General features: G+C 46.6%; 1 protein-coding gene across 4 annotated transcripts in view; it reads right to left on the bottom strand.

The window, feature by feature from the left end:
* PGM2L1 (phosphoglucomutase 2 like 1) overlaps positions 1-16950 on the bottom strand; it is a 41006-nt gene extending 24056 nt beyond the window's left edge. Inside the window, exons 1-3 of one of the 4 annotated variants that reach the window (XM_055703089.1) lie at positions 16867-16950; positions 16507-16728; positions 537-704 (exon numbers count right to left, since the gene is read on the bottom strand). In XM_055703089.1, the coding sequence (XP_055559064.1) occupies positions 537-704; positions 16507-16617 (279 nt within the window). In that variant the 5' untranslated portion in view covers positions 16618-16728; positions 16867-16950. Of the gene's footprint in view, positions 1-536; positions 705-8028; positions 8132-16506 lie in introns of all 4 variants that reach the window. The other 3 variants (XM_055703088.1, XM_055703091.1, XM_055703090.1) reach the window with 3 other exon arrangements.
* Between the last annotated feature and the right edge of the window lie 2427 nt (positions 16951-19377).

The raw sequence follows: 19377 nt of genomic DNA on the forward strand, positions 1-19377 counted from the left end.
AGCTACAGCAACACCAGCACACTTAACCATAGTATTTTCTACATCTAATCCAGTTGTAGGTAACACAGTGTTACTAGAAGGATCCCCCAGGAGTTAAACTTTAAAATACAGATGTTCTTCACAGTCAGTCTACGTTTGCTTTTTCATCTTACTTCCTGTTCATTTTCTTAGTAAAACCTGATACAAAACTTAGAGTGGGTTTGCTTTTGGGGTTTTCTTGTTGGTTTTTTGCTTAGTTTTTGACAAATACTAAAAGTTCTTATGACAGCTAATGATTTCCAACTATAGAACAGTATAACAGATTTTAACTACTGGTCAAATTCCAGTGGAAGCGATTACACTCTACTTCTTAGGAAGCCCAGTTAAATATATTCAGGGTACTTTATTTTCTTTCAGCACGAAACATTACATGCTATCCTCTACTGTGGAACGTCTGCTGTGTTTCACCCTCAGCTTGTACTTCAGTGGTACACGACAGGACCCAAACAATTACTGTGAACTCATTCAGTCCTCTCCTATACAGCTACGCAGTTTACCTGTGTTGACTGGATCACTGTAAGGTCATTGATATAGCAAAAGCCGGCTCCCATCGCAGAGCGAAGCCCGGCGGTCCCGAAGGTCAGCCTGCAGCAGAGACGATCCCGTAACTCTTTATGCTTTCCATTCTGTAACAAGCTTTCAATTTGTTCTTTTGTTTTTTGGTTCTGCAAAAGAAGATTAAGGTCTTCATTTAGTTCTTGAGATCAGGATCTGAACTATATGCTCATTGTTTTTAAATAATTCCTAGTTCTGTGGTGCAACAAGTTCTTCCTATCCTATAAAATGCTCGTCTGCACAAACTAGCCGTCATTGTAACTCTCATTTCTATTGCAATCTCTTTTCTGTATCATCCTTATTCATAGAAGATTCAAGAGCTCTTGTTGCCATTGATATGCTCATGTGTTTGCCTAGTCGTTAATACAGGCTTCGCATAACCGGAAGGTGTAAGTGAGGACCACAGACTAAAACAGGCTTTTCCAAGACAGGTAGCGTAAGTTAATTCTTGATCTGTGCTGCGGGAAGACAGACAAAATTCTTAACTTCAAAGCAGTATTTCCTTCCTCCTCATCCGCAGGAAAGCTCTGTAAACAGACACAGTGAAATAAAGCTGACACTGTAAAACCAAAAATATAGCTTGTCTTTTGAAATTACTTTAATCCTTAGCAAGGCGGTTACAAAAGAGTCAAAGCCCCTATTTATCACAAACTGTCAAATAACGATGGGTATTTCTTTCTGAGAAAACCAGCCTATTTTGATACTTTCCCTGCTCAATACATGCATTGGGTATAAAAGGGTTGGGGGAACAAAAGGAAAAAAAGAAAGTGCTACTCCTGAGGGCAAGTATTACATGCATCATTGTAACAGCCACTTTCACTGCTCTCCATTTTGAAGGGTCTCAAGAATTTTTTCAGAAAAAGCCAGAAAACTATAACCAAACTTCTCCAATTACTTAAAAGTTCAGAAAGAATTTGACATACAGCACATGATATAGCCACTAGACAAAGAACTCCAAAGTCACCAGATTTACCTTTCTGAAGGAGAAAAAAACCCCAGAATTCAAATTCTGACAGTGTTGTGGTTCATACAGAAGAGTCAGAGGCATTCTCCTTTTCTGGCAGCATCATTAGCCAATTGTTACACTATTTCACCTTTACCATCTATAACCCATGACTAAAGTGAATAGCCACCTGACAAGGAAACAGTTTGGCTAAATAGAACAGTAAGAAGTAATTCTTCTGATCCAAAACCCACACCACGTTAAAGTCTTACTGCATTTATGAAAGAACGTGTTTGTCACTTCCACATATAGAAATACATTTACTCTCATTCATAGTTCAGCTAAGGGAGCGATTATACACATCTCTGAAAGGCTTAATTTGAGTATTTACCTTGAAGTGGGAAATGCTAAATCCTATGAGCATTTTGAAGTCAATTCTATGCAGCACAGTCTGTTATGTAGCAGGGTGGATAAGAGGTCGATTATTAAAATCTCCCACTGTTCATTCGTTGTTTTCCTAAACTTGCACCACTTTCAAAGGTACGAACTACCAAGTGTACAAAATGCCCATACACATATACTATTTGTTCCTCATAGTTATCCAACTAATATTGAGGCTAGGAAACAATGGGACAAAATAGGGAAACTTTAATATTAATTACCTATGACGATTAGAATTAAGACAGTCACAGTAATACAACCACACTATCCTGGATGTGCTTAGGGAGAGCTGGGGGGCAGCAAGAGAAGGCGAGTCCAGTTTCACAAAGAAAAACAATGGTAGAATATCAGCATGTGTCCTTTTACAACATGTGCTAACAGGAGGCGACTCATCCATAGGATGTTGTTTTGAGAGAAGTGGATGAGGAAGGACCTTTATTTTGTAACAGAGGGCTCTCTAAATTCATTTGGTCATTAAAGACACTCAGCCTGTCTACTGACAGCCAGTTTGGACAAGACACCTCCTGGATCCTACAAACACAGCACAGCCCAGCCAGGCTAACTGACAACACAGGCAGCGTAGAAGGCAATCAACACACAGCTGGGAAAAGCCACGACTCCAGCTTTACATGAAACAGCTCAGGCTGTACAAGTGCTTCTCTAAAAGAGTGTTGATTTAGGTAGGGTCCCAAGGAAGCGTTAAAAAAGGCAAATGGAATCTGAAAGGCAAGGGTGAAGCACTCCTGACATTTAAAATAGAGGTCAGCCAGCTTCAGCTCCCACACTGCCTGCCACAAGGCAGCCTCTGCAGCACTGGGAGACACGCTCTGCACAGAGCGATGTTCTTCAGGAGGACTTGAAAAAATCTGGTAGAAGCACAACGACAAGAGCTTCACCCTTTCTTTAGGGCAAAATACTCAATAAAACTTGTTGACAAATCTGAAACTACTTCCACAGCTTGATAACAGGCCTTGAACATTAGCAGTATGAGACATGTGAATTTTAAGTTTTAATTTCTTTGTACCTTAAAATAAAAAGGCAAGCCATTATTGTTCAGGTTCTCAGATGTCTCTGCAACCAAAACAAGCCATTACTCACACCACAGATTAAAAAAAGCTTAAAAATAAAACAAAAACAATGGGGCACAACAAATATTAAATCCCAGAAGAGAAAGCTTCTCTTTTAGCTGTTTGTAGGCAGTCAACCAGAAAACAAATGACTAAACTGAAAAAGAATTGAGGCAAGACTACATGAAAACCTAATTTCACACTACCATAATTCAATATGCAGTTTTGCTTTAAAATAGCGTTATTAAATTATACAGCGGCTTTAATAGCTTTTTAGGATATGCTGTATTGCTTGCCTGCAAAAATAAGAGTAATGTGTAGTACATTACATAGTTTATGGTCTGGAGTTTTGCAAAACTAAAGTAAGACTTTCCTGAAGCAATAGTGCAAACATTTATTTTACAAATAGTTTAATATTTTTTTTGATTAAGCTACCTTATTTATTTCCTAGCAAACAAAAATGACTCAGCCAAAATAGCACTGTAATAACATTTTAATTTGCTCAGGTTGCACTCAGCTAGCTAAAATTTCCCACAATCAGAAAAGAAGAAAGGAGAAAAAAAAGTTACAAGCTAAAGAAGAAAATCTCAAAGCTTTCCACTGATGGACTGAAACTCCTGGGGCAACAGAAAGAAGTTTTACAAGGTCTGGTATTAAATCAGAGGTGGTGATGATCTGCCTCATGCTCTGGGTTACACATTCAATAGCATTAGAAGACTGATCTCCAGAGATCTGTTATCACAATCCTTACTGCTTTTCATTTTTTCTTCAACTTGCAGCTTCAAAGCCTAAGGACCAGGTGAGCTTCCTGCAACATGCTGCATAGGTACGAACGCCGCTTTACCATACTAAACTGAGAATTGCAAAAAGCACTGCAGTCAGGTGGGGCTAAAAGATCACGCCAGTTTCCACTGCTGACATCTAAACCTATTGTAAATTCTGAAAAAACAGGGGGTTTTGCTGTTTGCTTTACAGTTATAAAATGAAAGCAACACATCTGAAGGTTTCACAGTAGCTTTTATGAAGGTTCATTTTTCAAAGTGGAATAGTTGTAATGTTAAAACACACAACACACTAACATTGGAGACTGAGGTTATGAAGAGGAGAGTCTACTATGTCTTTAGGCAAAGCATATTTTCTGAAGTCATTAGTATCACTGCACAGTCACTCTCTCTCTCAACATTAACTTTCCTGCCACGTGAAGCACAATGCACTAGGAGGGTGTATTAGACTAGTCAAGCTATGCAGCACCCCAACTTATTTCTAAATTCCATGGAAATATCATCAATCCCACCTATGAATGCAAGCAATTATGTGATGTTGAGGAGAGAGGCTTGAAGTAGTTCATTCATGCATTCAAAAATAACTCTAAGAGATCACTGCATAGAAAAGGATTTCTCAAGCTTCTGAAGCCAAGCAGGGCAGCAGCATGGTATTAGCACCAAACTCAATTAACTTAAACACAAACTCAGAACTGAAGAGCCCACTCTTAACTGTCACCTGGGTTAGTAAGTCAGTAAGCTCCGTTAATCACAACACGGAAGCCTAGTACAAGTGAAAGACAAGTTCCTTCGAGATTATCAACTACAGTATTTGGACATTATTTTTAATCCCCTTTAAAACAACAACAAAAAAGAAAACAACCCAAACTAAATAACACAAAACTGTCTGAAGCTTCCTAGTAAACAAACTCGGCTGTTTTATTTGAAAATAGTCATTCCTCAATAAAAGCAGTGCTCTATGATATCCTTGCATCCCCAATAGCTCTTACAAAGCAATTCAAATTATTCCCATGGATTTAGCAATTTGAAGAACCCACAGAATTTAGTGCTTCATCTAAAGTCAAGAAGTACGTGGACATCAGTGATATGAAAGTAGCATTTATTTCAATATCCACCAAATGCCTAATCTCTGCACTGCTGGCCAACAAGACTTTCTGGAAGAACAACTAAAGCACTCATGGACACGAGAGCAGCCGAGGGAACACAGGTCGGGGTAGGGACCCCAGCTGCTGTGCCAGCAGGCATGCCATCACTATTGGAGGCACAGAGCCAGGGAGACCAGGGCAGAGGCGCTGTGGTGAGCTTGCTGCCTACAGCCTCAACCCATCAACACTACTTGTTGTCTTCCCTAGCGTCACCCAGCCACTCCAGAAGCACTGGTGACTCATCTGGCAGGGATACCCCAAGAGGCTCAGGGACTGACTGCCAGGTACTGGTTTCTCCTTCGCTGCCCCGTGAAGCTGAGCGGGTAATATAGAATCACAGAATGGTTTGGGTTGGAAGGGAGCTTAAAGACCATCTAAGTCCAGCCCCCACCCTCAGGGGCAGGGCCCCCTCCCCCCAGCCCAGGCTGCTCCCAGCCCCGTCCAGCCTGGCCTTGAGCCCTGCCAGGGATGGGGCACCCACAGCTGCTCTGGGCAGTCTGGGCCAGCACCTCGCCATCCTCACAGCAAAGAATTTCTTCTTAATATTAATCTAAAATACCCCAGTAGCTAGGCTGCAGGTGCTATCCCACACCAGCAAGTGATTACAAAAGGGGGGAAAAAAAGAGGCTGAGCCTGCCTCAGTTCCATGGCTTCAGCAGGGTCTGCCTACAGCAATAGGGACACATGTGCAGGCCTGAGCCCAGCACCTGGCACTGTCTGGCAGAAGCAGCACTGACTGCCCAAAGAAGGGAGAGACACACCCTTCAAAGCCTCCGAGCCCCACTCTGCTACTGGTTTTCAGAGGACTTCTTACTGGTGGCAAAAGCATCTGGCAGACTGCAGGGTCCTTCAGGCCCACAGGGACCAACCTCCCACAGGCAGAGAGCAGAGCAGAGGACAGCACTGGGGAGAGTGGCAAGACACACACAGCCCCACATCCTACAGGGATGGTGAGACCCCTGCCACCAGCCAAACAGCTTTCCACAGGTCCAACAGGCAGCCACACACACATATATAGGTCAGGAAGCCAAACAAGGCAGCAATTAGGAGGCAACAGACGCTGTTCTTCCTGCTCCAGCTGGGGAAGAGGTCCTGGCCACAACCAGCAGCATGCAAGGAGGTGGTAGATAAGGTGACAGCAGCCAGAGGGGGCTGGAAGGAGAAGCTTGTGCTACCTGAATATACACTGTTGGGGCAAGAAAAGGGACAGGGAAGGCAAGAGGTGCCTTTGGCTAGTGACTGGGCTTTCCAACTGTGGAGAGAATAAGCAAGAAAACACCCACCAGTTCCCTCAGTCTCACCTCACAGGGCGAGTGCCCCATCCCCCAAGAAGCCCCTCTGCTGAACTTGCACCAGTTTGTCAATACCTATCTTATACTGGGAGGCCCACAAGCAGACATGCTATCTGGATGCAGGCTAACTAGCACTGAGCAAAAAGAGAACACTCTTTCCCTGCAATGGCCCAGGATGCTGCTGACCTCTTCTGCTGTCAGAGGCAGCTGCTGGCTCCTGGTCAACATGCTGTCCGCAGAGCCTCCTAGGGCCTTCTCGGCAGCGCCCAGCCCCAGCCTGCATCATCACAGGGTATAGAGGATGGAGACAGTGGGTTTGACATTGATAATGTGCAGCTGTGGTCCTGCAGCAAAGATGTAAATAACTTTGAAGGAGTACGAGAAAAAACCCGGATGAGACAGAAACAAGGGGGAATGTGACCTTGCCTCCAGAAGGTAAGGGAACAGTGGGAACAGCAGAGTCACCTATAGTGAACAGCGGCTGGGCACATGGACAGTAAGAGTTTCACCAATAATAAAGCTTTTAGCAGCACATGTACAGAGTATAAACTTATAAAAGCTGTAACTAACTAACAATAAAGGTCTTTGCTTCACCATCCTTGCGAAGCCCGTGCCTCGTACACCACTACAGGGGGTTCCTTTTTCTCAATTGCAGCCTGTCCTCACTGACTATAACTTGATGTCCCTGATGCTCCACTCCCACAGCCTGTCTACTTCCCCCTGAATAGCAGCTCTGCCCTTAACTGTCTATTTCCCAATCCAGCAGCACCTACAAATACAATGCAAGTGCCTTCAGAGACATTAATCTACCATTTTAAGATGTAAATTTGTGAAGCATTCTTAATTTTTAAATAGCTTTGATGCCTGCCATTTGATACATGGGAAATAAAGAGCAGCCAGAGGTCAGGCAACGTTTTCCTATCCCATTTCAAGTAGACTCTACCACGTATATTCAGGGAGTCCTCTCATTCTCACAGAGTGTGGGGTTTTGCATTACTAACAAGCTAGGAGGAGGGAGAATCTGACTATCAGAACCTGCCCTTCAGTACTTCAGATTCACTGTCAAAGAAAAGGAAACAAGAAACATTTAGGACAGAGACAAGCTGCTGCAGGGGTAACAGTCTAAATGTAGTTCTGCAGTTACACCAGCACCAGAAAAAAAAAGTAGTTCTGCATTATTTTTTCCTATAAAATTATTACACTAACATATATATGCTACCTCTAGAAAGCTAGTGCTACTTCCTCAAAACTTTTTTTTTTTTTGCAAATTACCTTATTTTTTCTGACTTTAGTTTTCAGTCAGGAACTTCACGTAACCTGTATTAGTGGTACTGTAGAGTTAAATTTTAAAGTGGTTATAATGGCTTTTAAGAAGAGGGAAGGCGATGAGCCTGCTGGGGACACAAGGTATACTTTAAACAAGTACTTAAAGTAAACTTAAAGTTTACTGCCAGAATCAGACGTAAGGCATAACTATGGGGTCATATCCTGCAGTAGTTGAGACTCTGCAACATCAGCATGTTTAAGAAAGGCTTGAGGTTTTATTAAAAAAAATACATTCTCTGCTGAATTCAGTGTTAAGCTTCTTCATCTTCAGTTTTCCACATACTGCACAGTTGTGTGCTGAGACAGAATTACACATTTTTTGTAGCTCACCAGGATACATAACCTGAAAGAACTGGAGAATTAAAGGACAAGGTCATTAGCGGAGTATTTCTTACTGGTTCTTTTGCGCCCAATCATGTTAATAATGTTTATACTTACTGCCAGAGTTAGGTTTCAAAGCTAATATCCTGTCAAAATAAGTAGCAGTTTACAACTTCCACAGCCATCATTTTTTGCTTTGCAGATACTCTGCATATGCAGCCTGGAAGAAGGGGGAAAGGAAAAAAGTCTCAAATTTGGTTAGAATGAGCAAACTTGACAGCCACAAATTATGTGCATCAAGCTTTGCCAGCCAGCCTTTAGTTTTTAAGCAGCAATTGTTTTAAGCTTTCTTTCAAATAAAAATCAGGGTCAGCCCCTAAGATCCAAACACACCGGAGTACCCATCTACAGGAATGAAGATAAACAGAGCATTGCCTTTGGTATAGCTAATCACCTTACATACACAACTTAAGACCAGCAGTGGCACTTGCATCAAGCTCTCATTTACAATTGCTCTTAGAAATTGTAGGTTCTCGTTTTCTCTTGTTAAGCAAGAAGTGTTGGGTTTCTAGTCAGCAATCCCACCAACATTTTTATGTTAAAACCAGTTGGGTAACTGTAGGCAAGCAGTTACTCAGACTAGTTACTGCAGTAGGAAAGGGAAAGGTGATGGTTGAGCCAATCGCAGCCTCAATGCGTGGCTGTAGGTTCTGTACTTGAGAGGTAGAAGGCTCCCTACGTAATATCCCCTACCGCTGCCAATGTGTACACTGTGAGTTTGTCTTGTTCTGTTTTGTTCCCAAATCCTGGTCCCTCAGAGAGCCACAACACCTCTGTAACAGTTGACTACTTCTGGCAGGGAGCCCTTAAGAGTGGAGGAAGCCAGGTTGAAAGAACATTTTAGGTATAGTGTACACCCATTCTGCCCGTCTGGAGCAAACAGTGGAATAGTTTTGCTCCACACACAAACAGTCCTCCAGTACTGTCTCCAAAGTCCCTATACCTCCCCATACATTATACAACCCATGTACACAGACTCAAGTCTTCAAGCCACCAAAATCCCCACCTCACCAGCACTCTGAACTAACAAAAGCAATGAGCACCCGAGGCAGGGAGTTTGCGCATGCCACACTCTGCCAAGCACCACGCAGCATAGCAGTACCCATCCACCCTGGAGGGTGGAAGGCCACAAACAGCGTGACTATAACCACACCATATCGCAAAAAGCATGTGCAGACCGCACTGCTGACATGCTGCTTCCCTCCAAGGGGGAGGGGGGGGACGGACGACACAGGCACATCATGCCGGCTTTTCAGGAATGCCAAAACCTGGAAATCTGTATCTGCGAGGGAGTGTTGTAAAAAGCTCCGAACTAGCAATTCTCTAGAGACTCTGTCACATTTCTGAGAAACAGGCAACACAAGACCAAACGCTAATGGCAAGAGGAGCAGCAAAACAGCTCAAAGTCCTTTAATTTAATTCCGTGGCTCAGCATTCAAAACAGGAAGTAGTGATGGGCAAAGCAGGTCACATCACTGTGTTGTTCTGCAGCCCAAGGCAGTTCACAGCACACAGATCTCACTTGGTTCTCTCTTCTCTTCCTGAGGGTCACAGCAAGATTGCATCCAGTAAACAAGAGAACATCTTTCTGTTGTCATTCATTTCACTACTACTATTTTTGTGGAAGTTTTTGTACAGTTTATATAAACAAATTAAAGCAGAATTTTGTTTTGTGAAACAGGACCTCCAGAGGGCATCTTTTCCTGCTTGATCAGGAGGGTTGGGACACTGAAGGCCAGTTGCCCAGGACCCTGTCCAGACAGCTACTAAGTATCTCCAAGGATGGAGACTCCATCACCTCCTAGGCAACCTGTGCCAATGGTCAGTCACCCACACAGTAAAAAAAGCATTTCCTAGTATTTAGAGCGACACTCCTAAGTTTCATTTTATGCCCACTGCTTCTGGTCCCATCAGTTAGAGAGGACACAATACTTTTTGCGGTGAGCCAAGGAGACAGAAGTTAATTAACTGTATTTTGTTCCAGTGTCTAACTGAAGCACGTAGCACAGGACAGTCCCTGGCAAAATCCCTGGCTCGTATCAGCCAAAGAAAGAAATGTGAACTGCAGGACTCACAGAGATGTCTCAGTGCCATCAGCAGCTCACGGATGCAGGGTCTGGCATGGACATGTCTAACCTCAAACGTGTGAAATATCACCTCCAGTCAACTTCACAAGCATTTTTCTTTCAGAATTTAGCCTTCAAAGCTACAAATCTCAGCAGCATAAGTCTTCAAAACTGGGAAGTAGATAGGATCTGCTGCTTTAAATTCTATTTTAACCTTTGCTGAGCTGCTGCTCTTTAAATTACTGCTATAGCTGCTTAAGTTTCCCTCCCCAGCACAATCAGTTGCTATTATTATTTTACCAATATTTGTTTCTTCCTGCTTCAATGGTCCCTGTCACAGTGATGTGCCAGCCCTGGTGATGTCACAGCCATGTCAGAGCAGGCAGAACATCAGTAGTGGCCCATGTCACAGGGGAGTTGGTGACACAGCCAGCCCCAGATGGGCACACCAAGGGCTGTGCCAGGCAGGGAGGGCAGGGCAGCTGTTTGTCCTTTGTTGTTTCTCCTGTGCATCACAGCCAGACACCCAGAGAGCGGTTAGGATGAGACCACAGCATGCTCCTGTCCTTTGGCTCCAGAGAGAAGTATCCTTCCTGTATCCCATCACAGTCATGCAGGGAGCTGGAGGCTCCTTACAGCCATGGGCAAAGAGAGCTTTCTATCCTTTCACCCTGGAGAGCTGTGGACTGGGCCACAGACGAGCTCCTGTCACCAATACTAGGAATGCAGTGGCCAGAACACTGGTAGCAGCCCGTGTCACCAGGGGGTAGGTGGCATGGTTGGCCTAGGACAGGTGTTTCCTGGCAATCAGGGAGACACGGGATGGATAGCCTTGGCAGGAGGCTGGGAGTACCCCAGGCAGGGAGGTCTGAGGAGATGGGAGGCGACTCCTTTGGTTGTTGATTCTCCCCTCTTTGGCAGCTGCAGCCCCATATACAGACATAACCACACCAGAGCTTCCGCTACTCAGCTAGAGTGCTGTGCCTTTCTACAAGGACACTGACCTAAGGATAGGGAAACACACACAGCCCCAGCCTGTACTGTATCATGGACCTACAGACAGCTGGAAGTTCCCTGCAGCTGAGGACAGAGGGATCCCTGCACCAGCCATGACCTCCAATCTCCACCCACCCACCATCTCCAAATGTCATGGCCCCACAGGCAGCTGGAAGCACACCACAGCCACAGATTAAGGGATCTCCACACCCCATTATGGTCCTATAAGCAGCTGGAAGCCCATCACAGTCTGGGACAAAGGGAACGCCACAGCACCAACCATCTCCATGCTCCATGATGGACCTACATGCAGCTGGAAGCCCCCCACAGCTAAGGGCAAGAGGATTTCTGCACCAACTCCCATCTCCACACTCCATTAATGGTCTTACAGGCAGCTGGAAACTCACCACAGTCATGGACAAAGGCAGCACCACACCACCAACCATCTCTCTATCCTACCACCCACCACCTCGTAGCTAGAAGCTCCTCACAGCCACGGGCAAAGAAATCTCCACACCACCTACCAACTCCATACCTCATCACTGTCCTACAGGTAACTAGAAGCTCCACACAGCCACAAAAGTAACCTCTCCACATACCCTCCATCATCTCCATACCAGCAGCTAGAGAAACCATGCAGCCATGAACAAAACACCACCCACCTTAAGTACATAAAGTTCCTCAAAATAAAGTTCCTGATTCATAAACCCATTATCTGGTTCTTCCAGTTTGTGCTGTCTTCTTCAGTAACTTTTTTGGGTTGGTTGTTGCTTTCTTATATTTATGCATCTTTAAATATGTGTGTGTATATACAAGTATGCGATACGCACACACACATCAAGTGTACCTCTGAATAGATCCGAGTGTCACACAGAGGGGCCCGGGTGGGTGGGAGGCACCAGGGCTCGGTGCTGCAGGGCTCCCCAGGAGCCACCTGCACAGGCCAGCAGACAAGCCATCTCTTTTATACTGCCCAATACAAAAGAAGAAACAAAAAGCCTTATGTAATTGCTTCCTTTTTTGTTTTTTAAATCATTCCTGCATGTGTTTTTAAATGAACTGGATTGAAACTTGTTGTAGTAATGCTTTATAGCTCACTGCTGCTGAAGGAGGCAGTTCTCACCTTCACAGACTGCTCCCACTAATGTGCTGGCCCCTTTCTTGGGTCAGGAAAGACATTTCTGCAGCTGCATCAAGTGTAATCAGTAACAAACCCACCCTGGTTCTCCCTGAACAACTGCAGGAATGATGTGCCAGCTCAGGCAGGTAGCAAGGGGGAAGTACAGCAAGAAGGAAGAGTGAGGCTCCCTTCTTCCTCCAATTCTCTCATATGATGCAGAATAAAACCCACTTGCTACTCAGAACATTTTAAATGCATTAGACGACTGAAATGTGTAAGCCAGCAGTTAAAAATACCACAGAAAATCCTGCAACACCCAGAATACTTACATTTATGAACTCAGAGGTACCTAACACAGCAAAGTTCCCAACTGTACAAATTAAGTCTTAATGCTGAAGTCTGATTTCTGATATCTGAAAATTAAGTGCGTTTAAACACAGAACAGCCATCCTCTTTCCCACCTCCATGATGACAACACAGAGCACAGTACAGCTTATTTATCAATAGACAGTAATCCCACAAAGCGTAAGTTTCAAGACTACCCTGATGGATGTCACTTAGCCTCTTGTCTTAGAACAGGCACAAAAGCACTGCACTTGCCTTGTTTCAGGGCTTCTCCTGTTTCACAAAGTTGTTTATGCACTCTGAGTGGTATTGGTTGTACCAAAACAGGGTTTGCAACCCAGTCTACCCAGAATCAACTATTTAAATAACTCAGGTTTATGTTCCCCATTTTAATGCTAGAGCTTGCAACACATACATGTAATTTCAAAGAATTTATCTTCTCACTTGTGGCCAATTCCTAGACTTTCTTTCCCCATTTTTAGTCTTAAAAATTCACTTAAAAGTCTTAATAAGAAAGAATATTGCAAGTTGAATAACAGGAACAGATTATTAGTCTCTAAATACCAAGTCCATTTCCACTTGAAACACATCTTAGATGTCACAAAAATTAGAAGAACACTGATGGGCACTCCAAAAAAGCCCTAATACCCTAGGTTATGTATTAGGAAAAATTTCTTCGCTGAAAGGGTAGTCAAGCACTGGAACAGGCCGCCCAGGGACATGGCAGAGTCACCACCCCTGAAGGAGTTCAGAAGACATGTAGATGTGGTGCTTAGGACCATGGGTTAGTGGTGGCCTTGGCAGTGCTGGGCTAACAGTTGGACTCCATGATCTTAATGGTCTTTTCCAACCTAAATGGTTCTATAACCAATGAAGCCACCTTGATAGCAAGCAGGAAGCTATCCATGCTACATTTTTGCACTGACATCAAGTTCATGAATTAGCAAAATAAAATGAGAGTACGGTGAAACACGCTTGCACAAACAGCGCCTGGAGAACTAATTCGAGTTTTTCCCCTCGTGACTTTCTGACAGTGCCTTTGTAATAACCACAAAACATCCCTTCTCCCAGGTGCACTCCACCACAGCTGCCACAGCCAGGCACAGTCTGGGTACAAATGCTCCTCCCTATCTTTATTGAATATATGCAAAACTATACTGCACTGAGCAGGCCTGGGGAATGGGAGTCTTGGCAGCGATCCTACAGGGCTAATTAATAAACCAGCAGCCAACAGCTTGAGCTTAGGCTTGATTTTTACAGAGCAAGGACATACTGAGGGAAAACAAGAGGGCACCTGTTATTTACTCAGTTTCAGGCAAAGATATGACTCTTAGTTTGGGACCATGTTTTTCATTAAGTAGGTCAGGATCTTAACCATACTGTTCTCTCCCACCAGCTGCTCAACCAGTATCTGACCCTCAGACTTGCACTGAAACCCCCTCTGCTGCAACAAACAACAAATGCTCAGCTGCTGTACTGAGCGCACCTCATTTTTGTGCCACTCTGCACATAGCATATTCCTGCCACTCTATAAAGCCACCTAAGACAAGCACATAAAATCATTACTACAACCAAGGTCAAAAACTCTAACATTTGCTCCAAAGAGAAAGTTTTCTTGGAGACAACTGCTCTGACGCAACTTTCTACACAAGCCAGACTCCTTCAGGAGACTCAAGGCAGATGTGGAAGTACAATGAGCAAGTCAGAGTGGATGAAGAGGAACTAAAGGGAGAAAGTGTAGGACAACGACAAACTGTTCACACAGTTTACCAGTCAGGACCAAACAAAAGGTGGGTGGGTGCCTTATGCCTCCAAGGCTGTGTCAAAACACACAGCAATTAAGGAAAATGGGAAAGGAGGGAGACTTAGTTAGCCAGCTTCCCTTAAGCCAGCTGCTAGAAGCATTAATGAAGATGAATACTGGTGAGAAAGGAAAAAAAGAACAACCATCATATGGTCAGGTTTCTTCCACCCACCCACACCCCAGCCCATAATCAGTTACAGTTTTAGAAGAGGTTAGCACACGTACCCAAATTGAAAAGGATGAAGAGCACAACTCTAAGAATTAATTACAGCAAGTAATTTTCAATTAAGTTAGAGGCCGAAAGCTCCCCACAGCTAAATACAGCTGTGAATGTAGTACATAGATTTTATCTTGATCAGAGGCAGCAGAAGTCCCTACAGCTCAGGAAGCTGGAGCAGGGGGAGCAGGGAGACCAACAGCTCCTTGTCAAGTTGTTTGATAAGGAACAAACCTACAGAATTCTCATTTCCTAGGTTTGTGGTGAAACATGAGGTCATTGGACAAATAATCCCTCCTCACACCATGCTTGATGGTTTCTCCTCGCCTTCCCGTCCCACAACACCTTCACCTCTTTTGCTTTCATCCTCTACAGAACGACCACCCATGTCCCCGGCCAAGCAGCCCCCACTCCTGCTCAAGCGCCCAGTCCTCCTTCAGGTGATTTCAAGTTCTCAAAATTCACAGGAACCCTTTGAAATCTCTCCAAGTAATAAGTTCAAGCAGCCTTGTAGGAAAGGTTATGATTATCACCTGGGGAAGCAAGGGTAAACAGGTACAGTCAAAACAGACTCTTCAGTTTGTATTTTATTTGTTAATTGGGGCCCCAGAAGGAGCTACAGAAACAGTAATATTCACTGGTTTTATTATTAAATTGCTGGGTTTAATAGATTTTTTCCCCAGTAACCTTAATGTTAAAAGGTGTAGTGTTCTCCTACTTCATAAATTTTTAAGATAAACATATATTAATCTGTTTAAAAAAACAAACCACAACACCTTTCAATACAGTAACCAGAAGTTATATATAAAAAAAATTACTAGAGTTCAATCTGGGTTATCAAGTGTGTTACCAGGAATGCTATTTCCCTCTTCCACTCCCTCCCTCCCCCATGCCACTATTCCCAGAAATTTTCGCAACATATTTTCACAAGAGCAGCTCTAAGTGAAGAATGCGCAGATGGCAAGTGTTAATGCCTGCAAAAATGAAAGAAGAGAGCATGTTTCCAAGTAGCAGAAGGGCTGTCACATAGAGTTTAATCTAAGCCCTCCTGCTTTGATCCTGACAGGACAAAACTAAAGAGGAAACAGTATAAACACACTGACAATCACTCTCATTAAAGGCAAAAAAAGGGGGGTGGGGTCGGGGAAGAAGCCACAGACAGAAAGCTAAACCACTGATGCACTGGTAATTTACCCTTCCCCATCTCCAGGATAATGTTTTAAAGCACAGGCCATGCTGTTTGGTCAAAACAGCTGGGGGAAATAAAAAAAGAAAAAGTAATCCTTCCAACAACCTAAGCAAAATAACCTCCAGTGCCATATTAATATTATGGCCCCAAATTATCTTTGGATGATTTAATCAGAACTAACCAAGCCTGCAGTCCTCCTGACACCCTGTTGGAGCTACAAAGGGGCGGAGTACGCCCGAACTTAAGATCCCTGGAGCCTGCTTCTTCCCTAGGGAAGCTGTTAAATTCAGGAAGCCAAGGGAAACAACATCAAGCCATCCGAGTTCTAACCGCGTTTTAAGCCGTTAACCAATCCTCCCCTACATCTGGTTTCACAAGAGACACGTCTGTGCCTCCCCGAAGCAGCAGCAGCACCACGAAGCAGGTGCCATAAGCCCTGTGTGAGATGACATCATGGCATCCCTCCACCCGGCACAGCCCCGGGGGCCGCACGCCTCGTCCCCCCGGGCCGGGAGGCTGTCACCGGGGAGACTGTCACCGCGGGCCGGCCAGACCCGCACAGCGGCTGCTCCAAGGCCACCTGCCACCCCCGACCCCGTGGGAAAGGCCCCTGCCGAGGGGACGTGGAGGGACAAGGGGCCAACTGCCACCCTCCGCACCGGGCAGGATGGGGAGGGACAGCACGCGCGACCGCACCGGTGACTAAACACGCCGGGGGAAGGAGGGGGGGAAGCCCCCACCGGGGGGGGGGGCGGGGGGAGGGGGGCGTGCCCCCGCCGCCCCCCGCCACACACCCACCTTGTCCCAGCTCAGCCACTGCCACACCGCCTTGTCCAGCTGCGCGTCGCCGGTGCTGCGGGCGATGAGCACGTTGGAGTTGACATCCTCGGAGGCCCCGCACTCGCCCATGTCGCCGCCGGCGGGGGCCACGGGTGGGCGGATGGCGGGGAGGACGCGACAAACGGCGGCGGCTTCGCTTCTTCTTCACTTCGCGACGCCCGCCTCAGCACCGCACATCGCCTGAGGGAGGGGAAGGGCTAAAGGAGGCGGGCCGGTGCCCCGGCACCGGGGGGAAGCGGAGGAGGACGGAGGTTACGCGGAGCTGCCCGCGGCGGCCGCTATTTACCTCAGCCCAGCGAGAATAACGGCGCCACCCACCTCCGCCGGCAAGGGACGGGGCGCGCGCACACGCCCGCGGCCAGCCGCGCCCCGCCCGCGCCCGCCGCAGCTCGACAACAACCGAGGCCCCGCCTCCGCGCCGCGACTCCGCCAATCACGCCTTGCCCACCCCACCGGCGGGGCGGTGGCCCCCCGCCGGCGGCAATGCATGATGGGACATGTAGTCCGGGCGCAGCCGCGGGCTGTGGCAGTGAGGGGCGGGCGGGAGGAGAGAAACTACAACTCCCGGCAGCGCCCCCGGCGCGCCTCAGGGTGAGGGGGAGCGGGCAGGGCTGGGGGGGGACGCGGGTTTGCTTCCCCCGGCGGGACCGGCGGCGGGGGCTGACTCCTCCCGCCGCGTGCCCGCTCAGGTGGCCGCGTCGCACCCCTCAGGGGCCCCGGCTCTGTCTTGCTCCCGCCCCGGGCTCCCCGGGGTGGCGGTAGCGGCCCCTCGGGAGGGCAGCCGTCGGCGATCGGTGTCGCACAGCGCTTGGCCCGCGGGAGGGCAGGCTCAGGCTGGAGGCGGAGAGGGGCTGGGGGGAGGCTCCCTGCTTTTGCTTGATGCAGAAAGAAATGTGCAGTGTATCTCTTAACCAACCCACTAAACAGGCGCTCTGTGCCTCTGGGTGATCTATTTGAGGAAAAGCTAAAATCCTCCCTGGTTGCGCCCCTCCTCCAGCCTCTCAGGCAGCCTTCACGCTGCCAAGTGCATCATCTGTGCCCTCCAAACGGCGCTACCCCAGGGGACGAGCTCGTTGTTCAGAACCATTTCCAGATGGGCTTCAGCAGCAATTCATTTTCCATTGGAGGGAAAACGGTAACCCCCATCTCCCCTTCCCAGGCTGCGTCACTTCGAATTGAATTGCCTGTCCCCGAGCAGAAGGCCGTGGCCGTGACCACGTTCCACAGCACATCTTCATCGCACAGAGCATCCTCATGCTGCTGCAAGTTCTGGCAGAGGTTGTCATAGTGACAGCAGGCACTGGAGAGGCCTATGAGGCTTCGGGAAGATGGGCAGAGGGCGTTGGGATTGCTGCAGGGGATGCTAGTCATGAAGGGAGGTACAAAATGCCACGGCTGTGTGCAGCACAGGCTCCTGGGGGAGGTGGAAAGAGAGACTGAGGAGAGAGGAAGATGCAAAGGAGAGATGACAAAGATGTGGGGAGGCAGTTTGGGGTACCAAAGCAGCATAGCAAAGGATGTGGTTGAAAACAGTAAATATAGAAGGGGATGATCCATCATAAGAAATATTAGAAACCTCAATACCATCTCTCCCCTTCGAAGCTCTCACGTCCCTGTCCTGAAGGGACCTCTTTCTTGGCTACAGACACAAACACATCCTCTGATCCAGAGGTCTGACTTGGGTGTGGGAAGTTGAACCTTTAAATTGGCCTGTCACAAGAGATTCCTGATAGAAGTCAACAGAAGATAAAGATAAGAACAAGGAAGTAAATCAACCTAAGTCTTCTGTTATCAATGAAGGACTCTCCTAAGGTTGTTTCTGGTATAGAAGGAGTAGAAGAGTCTGGACACTGCTGAAGTCAGAGTGAGGAAATCTGGCATAATAGATGACTCAAGCAGTAAGTGAGTGGGATACTCCCATCTCCAGGTGGATTTGGGGGGTCCATCCTTTAGTGCTGACGCTCGAAGAAGGAGTGAGCCTGTGGAGCAGTAGGGAAGGGCCCTGTGCCTTGCAGGACCACAAGCCAGAGGTGAGTGACCCTGCCAGCCCAACCTGAGAGCAGGACCACCCAGCTCCACACTTCCCACCAGCTCTGGCTTCATCCTGTGAGCATCTATACCCGATGCCACCTACACTCCATGTTGTTTTCTCTCCCATCCTCATTTTTTTTCCTTCTTGCTCATCTCCTCATAAAGAGGCGGCATCTGTAGCAGCGCTGATGCTATGCTGGGCCCAGCAGTCTGATTAAAGCCATGCCCCAAGCAGCCAGATGCTGGCACATTTCTTCAGGACTCAGAATAGCTGACAGGGATGGCTCCTGCAGTGAATTTGCACCTGAGAGTCAGCATGAGGCACAGCACCTGCTTTTCATACCTTTGCTGCTCTTTTCTCCTCCTTTGTGTTTTGTCTTCAAGGAAAGAAGGCCAGAGCCCAGCACTACAGGAGCTGCAGCCCATAAAACCTTTGTTTTCTCCACAGAAAAAGACAATGGCCCTGTTAAATACCTCTCCAAATAGCATTTCTTACAAAAACCCTAGCCATTTGGGAAGGCAGTAAGACGTGTTGTTAAAATGGAACTTCTTACTTCAAATGCTTCAGCTCTTGCCTCCTTTTTTTCCCTAGGTGCTTAATGAAAGCTTTAAGTTATTCTGAATGGTGATTTTTTTTTTTGCCATCTGAACAGGCAGGCTCTTTCTGTACATAAAACCTTGAACCTCGTTAAGTGGTTTCATGCAGGACAGTGGCAGCCGTGCCCCACCCTGCGTTATCAGCACTCAGCTATACAGCCATGATTAAAAGCGGGATGTTTCTTTCATATGTCTAGATAG

The sequence above is a fragment of the Falco cherrug genome, chromosome 2 (genome assembly GCF_023634085.1).
Source record: "Falco cherrug isolate bFalChe1 chromosome 2, bFalChe1.pri, whole genome shotgun sequence".
Taxonomy (NCBI): Eukaryota; Metazoa; Chordata; class Aves; order Falconiformes; family Falconidae; genus Falco; species Falco cherrug.